This window comes from Hevea brasiliensis, chromosome 5 (genome assembly GCF_030052815.1).
Source record: "Hevea brasiliensis isolate MT/VB/25A 57/8 chromosome 5, ASM3005281v1, whole genome shotgun sequence".
NCBI lineage: Eukaryota > Viridiplantae > Streptophyta > Magnoliopsida > Malpighiales > Euphorbiaceae > Hevea > Hevea brasiliensis.
The window spans coordinates 3580138-3591822 of record NC_079497.1 but is presented as its reverse complement, the minus strand read 5'-3'; the positions used below and the strand labels follow the sequence as shown (position 1 = coordinate 3591822).

Here is an 11685-nt window from a genome sequence, read left to right as displayed (position 1 = left end):
TTATTTCTTAAAATAAGGTCATGTTTATATGCATATAATGAAATAAAAAAAAAATAAGATTTTATTTGATAAAATGTAATCAACATTTTTATATATGAAAAGAATAGTCTTACTAAATTAATAACATTGAACTTAGCAATATTAAAGTCAATATATATAGTAATAATGTGATCCGAATTGCAATTGAAACTAAATTGAAAATAAAAAATGCTGCATGTATAGTATTTTAATAGTGATTCAATCCATTTCTAACTCGTGTGTGCACATTTTTTCTTTGACAAAAAAAAAATCTTGGATCGCTTCATTATATAATTTCTAGTAATAGCCCTCCTTGCTCAAATGCTGAAGCAACAAAAATCTATTGAGCAACACTTCTCATAGCAATTTTCTTCTTCCCGCTGATAATGGGCAGTCTCCCCACAGACACCTTCTCCCCTTTAGACTCTAACACTTTCATAGATGAGTCAAAAATGGTGATCGATTTCATTTCTGACTATTACAAGAATATAGAAAAATACCCAGTTCGAAGCCAAGTTCAGCCTGGATACCTTTCAGGCGAATTGCCTCAGTCAGCACCATATAGTCCTGAGTCGTTGGAAGATATCCTAAAAGACGTTTCTCATAAAATTATGCCAGGCCTCACTCACTGGCAAAGTCCCAACTTCTTTGCATACTTCCAAGCAAATGCCAGCAATGCTGGCTTTCTTGGAGAGATGCTTTGTTCAGGCCTGAATATCGTTGGCTTCAATTGGATTTCATCTCCAGCCGCAACCGAACTAGAATCCCTTGTCATAGATTGGCTGGGAAAATTGTTGAACCTTCCGCCTTCATTTCTCTTCTCTGGTAATGGAGGCGGTGTCTTGCACGGCAGCACATGTGAGGCTGTAGTATGCACTTTGGCTGCAGCAAGAGATAAGACCTTGAAAAGGATGGGATGGGATAAAATTACAAAGTTGGTGGTTTATGCCTCTGATCAAACTCATGCCACTCTCTTCAAGGGTACCAAATTAGTTGGTATCCCATCCTCTAATATCCGTTCTCTCCCTACTTCATTTTTATCTGGGTTTTCCTTGCCACCTCAAACACTTCAAGAAGCAATCGAAAATGATATAAAATCTAGGTTTTATCCATTGTTTCTTTGTGCCACTGTGGGAACAACTGCCTGCGGAGCAGTTGATCCTATACGAGATCTGGGGGAAATTGCTACGAAATACAACTTATGGTTCCACATTGACGCAGCTTATGCTGGGAGTGCCTGCATATGTCCCGAGTTCAGGCATTATTTGGATGGTGTAGAACTTGCAGATTCAATTAGTATGAACCCACATAAATGGTTACTCACTAACATGGACAGTTGTTGTTTGTGGGTTAAGCAACCCCATTCATTAATCAACTCATTAGCCAGTGATGCAGAATTCTTGAGGAATTCCGCGAGTGAATCAAACAATGTAGTGGACTACAAAGATTGGCAAATTGCATTGAGCAGGCGATTCAAGGCCTTAAAGCTTTGGGTTGTTCTACGTAGACATGGATTGAGCAATATTATGTACCACATACGCAGCGATGTGAATTTGGCAAAGTGGTTTGAGTCCCTGGTGAGTACGGACAAGAGGTTCGAGATAGTAGTGCCCAGGAGGTTCGCCTTGGTTTGCTTCAGGCTCAAACCCAATAATGGAGTCAATGGTTCCGAATTGAACAGGCGACTACTGTCTTCTGTGAACGAAAGCGGACGTGCCTTCATGACTCATGGGGTGGCAGGAGGAGAGTATTTTATCCGCTGTGCGATTGGATCCACATTGACTGAAGAAAGACATGTAAGTGAGTTGTGGAAGCTGATTCAAGATAAGGCTCAAACAATTCTTGCTAATGCAGCAAGGTAATTCCCAATCAAAAATACCCATATCAGATTCAACACTACAATAAAAGTCATTTCTCAACCTAGGTGGGGTTTCTTTATATACTAAAAAAATCTCTTATACTATAACAATTGCAACTTTGCCTATTATTTTCATCTTGGGATTGTGTTCGTCGTGTCATCAAAATTCCAAGAGCATTGTATTTTTCTAATAAAAATTCACTGCAACTTGGTTTGATATTGTATTTGTTATGATAATTCGTGGCATTGAGTCTTTGGATTTGGAATATTGTGTCTTTCTATTGACAATTTATTGTAGCTAGGCTTGGTATTATTTTCGTAATATATAGTAAAAAATTTAAATTGTGTGTATTATAATCAATTCTTAGCTAGTGGTCATAATTATAATCAAAAGAATTAAATTAAATTTTGAAAATTAATAGTAAATTATAAAATAATCCTTAAAATTTTATTTGGTTCACTAAATTAGAAGAAAAGGAACTCTAAAAATATTGGGAAAATGAAATAAGTTAAAGAAACAATTATCTCTCGTTTTTTTTCAATAATTAAACAAACAATATAGAAAGGGAAAAAAAGTACCTTCATAGTATTTGATTTAATATATAAGTTAATTATACTAATATTTAATTTAATTTATAAACTAAAAAAATTACTTAAAAAAATTTGACTTATAAATAATTATTTATTATCTTATAATTAATTTATTGTTTTATATAAGTAATTTTATATGAAATTACCATTTTATAATATAATTTTTATTAGTTTTGCAGTACAAAATTTTCATACTTCTTTTCACGGTTTTTAAATTTGCATCGGTCATTAAATCAGTGAAAATAGAGAATTTAAGTTTTGAAATTTAATTGGAGTTGAATCAAGGTTATTAAATAAATATTATAAAATTAGTAATAATATTTTATTATAATTAATGCTTTTATTTATAAATTATATTTAATACTTTTATATACTTTATAAATAACTATGAAAATATATTAATATAAATTTATTATTTAAAAATAATTAAAAACTTTAAAAAAGTTTTAAATAATAATATTTAATTATTTTTAACAAATAAATACTTAAATTTAAATGTTTATAATAACAAATTTATTTATATCATCGAAAATAAATATTAATATTTTAAAGTCAATAACATAATAAATAAAAAATTATAAAAATAATTAAATAAAAAATAATTTAATAATTTAAATTAATATATTAACAAAATAAATTATAGACATTATTAATTATTAAATTACAAATATGTAATTTTGTACCTCCACTTGATAATGCTTGAAGAGAAATTCTCTAACATTTATAGTTTATATAATTCGGGCAAGTTGATTTAGTTTGAGTTTAATAATTATTTTTTTTTATATTTCTGTACTAAATTAATGTGAAAACCCATATATAATTGTTATTTATTATTATTTTATTTTAATTAGCTAACAATAATTTAATATATTTATAAAAAATATATATATTTTATTAGATGGTCTGCTTATTTATTTTTAGATATGTATATATATATATATATTATTTTTGTAATTAAATATATATCTGCAATCTGAACAACCCAGTTCAATAATAACTCTTATCCCATTCTACACCTAATAGAACTCTTGAAATATATATATACCCTAATCATCTCTTCTGCTAAACTTTGCTCTCAAAACTTGTTTGTCACCTCTTTTTTCTATCAAATACTCTCAACAGAGAATCCCTAAATTTTTACTTCTTATTCATCACATTCGATTCTGTTTTCAAGGTAAAAATTCTCATTCTTTATTCAATAATGGGTGAATTTGATTTTATTTTCTTTTATTGATTTGTTACAACTACCCTAGAAATTTATTTCCTTGATCATTAGTATTGAATTGAATTGATGATAATTGATGTTGGATAATAATTGATTATTATTATTATTATTATTATTATTATTATATAGCCTCTCGTCCCACGACGTCCCGTTCACCTCGTCCCGTTCACGTTTATTTATATATATATATATATATATATATATATATATATATATATATATATATATATATATATAAGTTATTATATTTTATTATTATTTGATATTTTCTTTAATATTTTGGGTGTGTAGGAGATTTGAATATTCAATCAGTCAGTTGAAATTGTCTCTCTTCTATTAAAATAACTATTGTCTTGGATATTCCAGGTAAGTGGTAATTATAGTACATGGCACCGTTTTTGTCCCTTTTAAAATTTCTTAGCATTAAGTTTGTTATTAAATGAAATTTTAAATTAATATTTTAACAATGATTTTATATGTGATTTTCTAGAGTTTTATTTTATTATTGAATTTTATCTCGATTTTGATTAAATAATTGATTTTGCCAACTATCTCTGCATTAAACCCATTAGGATTCCGGGAACAGGCCTTTAATGTATTTATATTGATTGATATTTGACTATAAAATTTACCGATGTGTTACTGAATTGATTTGAGATTGATTTGATTTTATTGAATTGATTTGAGATTGATTTGATTTTATTGACTCTCTGAAACTATTGAAATACACTATTGGAATTGCACTATCAGTTATTATTGGCTATCTGAAATTTTTTATTAATTTTGATTGATTTGTACAAATTGATTTTCTATTTTGAATTGGTACCTGTGCCCAGTATCTGTTTCTGTTATCTAGCCCCGCCGTGTGGACTATCACGGTATTAGGTTGCATTGTCGAGTCATGCATCATTGCAGTTTATGGTTTGCATTAGTATCATATGCATTGATATCTGTGAAGGAGGAGGAAGGTATCTGATATCTGGTAGCGCACTTACCATCTGGCCTTTGGTGATGTGGGGTATCATCACCCTGGTGCACTATACCATAAAATTTTTATTGAATGAATTTATTTTATATATATGTTTTATGAAATTATTTTATTAATGATTTTGACAGCATGAGCATAATTTTGTTGAATAGAAAATTTATTGTGAAATTAATCAAGCGTCTGCCTGTTCCTATTCCATTGTGTGCTATAATTATCATTCACTGAGCATCTAGCTCAAACCATATTTTCTCTGCATATCTGCTTTGATCGGTAGAATTTCGGTGATTTAAATATTCAGTCCATTTTCTGGAGAGGGACAACTTTGATTCGTTCTCATGGTATGCCCGAATTCATGTTTTCTCGGGCTAATAATTAGTTTAGTTTATTGAACAGTTTAAATTTTTATTTGAAATTTGTAGAGACTCCGCAGTTTACTTATGGGATATTTATGATGTTTATTCAGCATTTTGTCTATTTGGATTTTGTCTATTTTTTTGGATTAGTAAGTGACGATATATTCATTCAAGATACTCTGATAAGGCTTGCATGATTTAAGAATACTTAAATTATGTGCCGGTCACGGTTCAAAATTTTGAGTCGTGACAATTAATCAGAGATGTTGGCACATGGTTTTATACAATGACCAATTTGTACAACTCTTTGCCAAATTTATACAATGACCCCATGATACCAACTAGGAATCTCAGTTAGCAGGAGAGGTTACTAAAACATTTAAAATGTCAACGTTGAATTTCACTCATAATGTATGGACTTTGAGATTGATAATAGTACTATATATAAATTTTAAATTTTAAATTTTAACTTAAAATCTCTCAAATTATAATAAAAATAACTTTAAATTCCAAGAACAATCAATTTAACGGTAAAATGATTATGTGTTAAATCTAAAATAGCATCAAAAATTTTCTTTCCCTCTCTCCATTTTCTCAGAACTTGCTAATCTAATTTTGTGCTGATTGGAAACCATTGGAGTAAGCTTGGAGTTTTCTAAGTACCATTTGCAAGAACAGATGGCCTCACCTACATATCTACCATCAAGATCATCACCAGTGACTCTAAACATAATCATTTCTTTTGTTTCAAACCACTAAAAATGAAAAATTCAATATTAAAAACCTCTTTTGTTTATCCAATTCCACCAACAACCACGCATTCCGGTTCATGATTCACAATGTCCTATTTGCCTAATAAAAGAGGCTATATTTCATAACTCACAAAAATCTAAGCAAGTAACACAGCTACACCAACCGTAAAACCCATTTTCTAGTTTCATAGCTTGTAATAATAATAATAATAAATAACTCATCTCATCCTGAACTTTGGATGAGCCAAAAAAAAATAAATAAATAAATAAATAGATAGCACTCCCCTTTTGCCTGTTAACTAATCTTTAGGCCTGGATGCAGAAAGGATCGAAAATTGAAGAAAGTTAAAGAATCGAAGAAGCCATCATTTCAAATCCATAGTATTTTCGACCAATCTTGAATCTTCTACTACAAATCTTAATCCTCATTGAGATAACACTAGGAAAGCGTTTGGTACAGGGTTAATTAATAAGAGGGTAATTGTTACCCTTATAACTCATAACCCCTCATTATTATTGTTTAGATACTTAAAAAAACTAGATTAACTTTTCACTTTATTAATATTTATATCTTTTAAGTTAATAATGACCTCCTTTAAATATTAAAACTTACAACAATAATATTTAACCATTAATTTTTTAATCCTTTACCAAACATATCCTAAATGCACACAAATTAGCACATCCCAACAACTTCACAACTTCGTTTGAAGGAGGTTTTTAATCTAACTTCACCTACAAATGCAAAGAAAAAATTGATCCAAAAGAAAGAACAAGGGATTTCACCCTTCTTCTTCTACCAATAAGAGAGAGAAACGATAGGGGTTGGGTTTGCATTAGAAAGTAAATGGAGACGAGGAAGCGTGAAGAGGATGGGGAGTACACATGAGTGGAAATGAAGAGAACGAAAAATTTTTAATTCTTTTGCTACATTACTATTTTACTTTTGAACCAGCCGTTATGGATTATATGAGATTTAAAGTTACTTTTATTAAAATTTAGAAAATTTTAAGTTAAAATTTAAAATTTATATACAATATTATTATCAACACTAAAATTTATGTATTATAGGTGAAATTTACTATGCAAAAGTTAGTGAGCAACATCTATGGAGAGAAATAAAAAAAAAAGTAAAAAGAAAAAAAAAACAATGTAAACACGTTATTTTTTTTTTAAATAAATTAACATATTGCTATTTAATTGATTTGTCATACCAACTAATACATCCTCCTTAATATAGCCAAACTGTAGAAAATGCCTTACAAAAAATAAGTTACTTTGCTTTTTCAAAAATTGTCATGTGGCATATTAAAAGAATTAAATTAATATATTTAAAAAATAATAAAAACAATTTATTAATCAAATTATTTCAAATTTTAAAATTAAATGATATAAATCCTTATATCATTTGTTAAATACAAAATTATATCAGTTTTTATTAAAAATATAAAATATTATATAATTATATTTTTATAAAAATTAATTAATAATCATTTAAAAATAAAATTTTAATTTAATTTTATTAAGCATATAGTTATTCAAAGTTTTAATATAAATTTAAATTACATTTAAAAAAAATTAATTAAAAATTTTGTGTACATGTGTGTGTATGAAAGTTGAACTTTCCAAAATGGCCCATAAAAATAAGACACTTTGCTTCTTCAAAAGCACCAACTAGCATATTAGAAGATTTAACTTAATATAATTTAAAAAATCATAAAAATAATTAATTAAATTATTTCAAAATTTAAAATTAATGATATATATCCTTATATTATTTATCAAATATAAAATAATATTATATCCATTCGAACCAGAGAGGAGCAGGATGCACCTGATGTCATAGTTGGTACATTTTCTCTTTTTGACTTCGTAGTGCATGCATTGATAGACCTAGGTTCAACTCATTCTTACATGTGCACTGCCATCCCAGTAGAGAGGGGTTTAAGGGTTGAAACCATTGAGCAGGATATCCTAGTTACTAACCCTTTAGGCCATAGTGTGATAGTGAATAAGGTATATAGGGGTTGTCCCTTGAGGATTCAAGAGTACGAGTTTTTGGCAGACCTTATTGAGCTACCTTTTCACGAGTTTGATATGATCTTGGGAATGGATTGGCTATCACATTACCAAGCTATAGTAAGAGAATCACATTGAGGACTCCTTATAATGAGGAGATCACTGTTGTGGGTGAAAGGACAGATTATCTATCTAATGTTATATCAGCCACTACTGCAAGGAGGTTGATAAGAAAGGGTTGTGAAGCTTACTTGGCACATGTGTTTGATACTAGGAAGGCTAAGCCTGACCTTCATGACATATCCATTGTATGTGATTTTTTAGATGTTTTCCCTAAGGAGTTATCTGGTTTGCCACCAAAGAGGGAAGTGGAATTTGCTATAGAGGTTATGCCTGGTACAACACCAATGTCCATTGCTCCTTATAGGATGGCACCCACAGAATTGAAGGAGTTAAAAATTCAATTGCAGGAGTGTTTATATGCCCTAGTGTGTCGACCTAGAGAGTACCGATATTATTTGTAAAGAAGAAGGATGGGACACTTAGACTGTGTGTGGATTATAGACAGCTGAATAAGGTGACTGTGAAGAATAGATATCCTTTACCTAGGATTGGTGACTTGTTTGATCAGTTGAAGGAAGCAGGTGTTTTCTCCAAGATTAACCTTAGATCGGGGTATCATCAGCTGAGGGTAAAGGAGTCTGATGTGCATAAAAAGGCATTCAAAACCCGGTATGGACATTATGAGTTTTTGGTTATGCCATTTGGGCTAACCAATGCACCAGCAGCATTCATAGACCTGATAAACCGTATCTTTCATCTTTATTTAGATCGGTTCGTGGTAGTCTTTATTAACGATATACTGGTATATTCTAGAGACCGGGAAGAGCATGCAAAGCATTTAAGGATTGTACTGCTGACCTTGAGGGAGAAGCAACTATATGCTAAGTTGTCTAAATGTGAATTTTGACTGCATGAAATTTCTTTTCTGGGTCACATTGTGTTAGTTGATGGGATTAGGGTAGATCTCAAAAAGATACAAGCTATTGTAAATTGGAAACCACCGAAGAATGTGATAGAAATTAGAAGATTCTTGGGGTTGGTTGGCAATTACAGGAGATTTGTGAAGAGATTTGTTTGCTGGTTTTACAACTACAGCAAGTGCACGGATCGCTAACAAGTAATAAAGTGATAAGTATAGTATCGTTCCCACGAGGACTGTATTGAGTACCAAACTATAGTGATTTTAATTATATAGACGATCGAATTGTAGAGAAATAATAAGTAGATCTAAATTAAAAGAAATAAAATGTAAATAATTAACCAAACTAAGATACCAATGGACAAAGGCATTCTAGAGCTAGGAGTTCACACTTCAATCAATTATAGAATTAATCTAATTCATTCAATAAATGGGAGATTATTATTTTAATGGAAATTAATCCTAAGGTATCCTAAATCCTCTCTCAAGGTATCTAAGGTGTATTTCAATTAGAGCCAAACCCTACTTTCGTTAGTGATTAGTCCTAATCAAAATCATTTAAGATCTATGATTAATTTTGGAACTCCACAGAGGATATCAGCCTATCTCTAAGTCAAATTTTCTAGGTTCAAAATCCCGATTTTCTAATATTAATCTTCACCTTTCAGTCCTTCAATTATATATGTAATCAATACTAAGTGGGTACCAACACATAGCATGCATTAAGATCATAAGAGATTGAATCAAAGAATAAAATATCTAATGTATTAAATAAAATCAAACCAAATCCATAATGAAATTAAGTGCTACACCCTAACCCTAGGATAAAGAACCTACTTCCACATGGTGAGTTTTACAATCAAGTTTATAAAAAGATAAAGAGAAGACATGAGAAGAAAATAGAGTGAAAGAACCTAGAAAGAGAGTTGCAGCCTTGGATTTTTGGAACTTCAGCTGAAAATCCCTTGTAGCAATCTTGCATATCTTGTTTCTCCCATGCCTCCATTGAGGTTGATATGCATCATTGAATGTAAATTGGCTCTTGAATGTAAAATTCTCCCCCTGGATGTAAATTCTCCTCCCTTTCAATTATTGACTTGTTATATTTATATCTGGTGTAAAAACCCTAATTTCAGAGTCCTAGAAGCATATGGAGTCCATTCGGGTCGAGTTGGAAGCAAAAAAAGTAGCATCAAAATTGCTGTCAGGGGACTTTACACAAGCTGTGTAGTGATACACGCCCCATGTAAATTTCTGCCACTTTTGTTTTTCAAGTTTTCTTTGTCCAGAAGGTTACACGAGGTCCAAGAAGTTATACAAAGTGGGTTACACGGCCCGTGTATTGCTTTTGGCCCTTTATTCTTCACGTTTTGACCTTTAAATCTCTTTCAAACTCATCTTTGATTCTAAAACCACATAAAAACACCTGCTAAAATATAAAAATCAATGAATTGAGTTGGATTAATATATTTTCTAAAATAATAATGGAAACACATAAAAATAAATATCAAATGAGACTGAATGCTAACAAAATGCAATGAATGTTAACCTTAAATGTCTATATAATTTGATGTAATTAGGATTCTCTCGCATAGCATTGCCATTGACTAAATTATTACACAAGAATGTTAAGTTTGAGTGGGATGATAGATGTCAAGCAAGCTTTGAAAAGTTGAAAGGGATGCTTACAGAGGCACATATTCTTATACAACCATTTTTGGGGAAAAACTTTGTAATTTATAGTGATGTGGATTATGGTGCGTATTGATGCAGGAAAGGAAGGTAGTTGCTTATGCTTCTAGGCAACTTAAACCACATTAGAAGAACTACTCCACACATGATTTTTGCATTGAAGATATGGAGGCGTTACAAAGTTACTTGGCTTTTTCAAAAATTGTCATATGGCATATTAAAAGAATTAAATTAATATAATTTAAAAAATAATAACAAAATTTATTAATCAAATTATTTCAAAATTTAAAATTAAATGATATATATCCTTATATAATTTGTCAAATACAAAATTATATTAATTTTTATTAAACATATAAAAATATTATATAATTATATTTTTATAAAAAATAATTAATAATCATTTAAAAAATAAAATTTTAATTTAATTTTAATAAGCGTATAATTATTCAAAGTTTTAATATAAATTTAAATTACATTTAACAAAATTAATTAAAAATTTTGTGTACATCTGTGTGTATGAAGGCTGAACTTTTGAAAATGGCCCATAAAAATAAGCCACTTTGCTTCTTCAAAAGCGCCAACTAGCATATTAGAAGATTTAACTTAATATAATTTAAAAACTAATAAAAATAATTAATTAAATTATTTCAAAATTTAAAATTAAATTATAAATATCCTTATATTATTTATCAAATATAAGATATTATATTGTTACATTTTTATAAATAAATTTTAGAGGAAAATAATTAGTAATTAATTAAGAAATCAAATTTTTATTTAATTTTGTTAAGCATATAATTTTAAAAAAATAATAAAAATATTCTATTAATTTCAAATTTAAAATTAAATGGGACATATATCATTATAGTCTTTATTAAATACAAAGTTATAATAATTACTACAAAAAATACAATATATTATATTATTATTTTTTAAAACAAATAACTAATAGTAATTTAAAAAATAAAATTTTAATTTATTTTAATCAGTACATAATTGTTTAAAACTTAATATAAATTTAAATTGCATTTAATATAATTAATTAATTTTTTAACATTAATAACAGTTTAATATGATATTAAAATGTAAAACAAATATTAAATTATATTATTAAAATAAATAAAAAATTAATTTACACAATACGCGGATAAAACAATTTAGTGATTATGGAATGTTAATCTCAAGAATGTGTTGTACATTAAAA

The 11685-nt window shown here is 28.9% G+C and overlaps 1 protein-coding gene across 1 annotated transcript; it reads left to right on the top strand.

Moving 5' to 3' along the window:
• The first annotated feature begins 404 nt into the window (after nt 1-404).
• Nucleotides 405-10554, top strand: LOC131180036 (tyrosine decarboxylase 1-like). The gene is made up of 4 exons (XM_058147628.1): nt 405-1876; nt 7603-7801; nt 7963-8200; nt 10367-10554. Exons 1-4 carry the CDS (start codon nt 405-407, stop codon nt 10552-10554), a joined length of 2097 nt encoding a protein of 698 aa, XP_058003611.1.
• The last annotated feature ends 1131 nt before the right edge of the window (nt 10555-11685 follow it).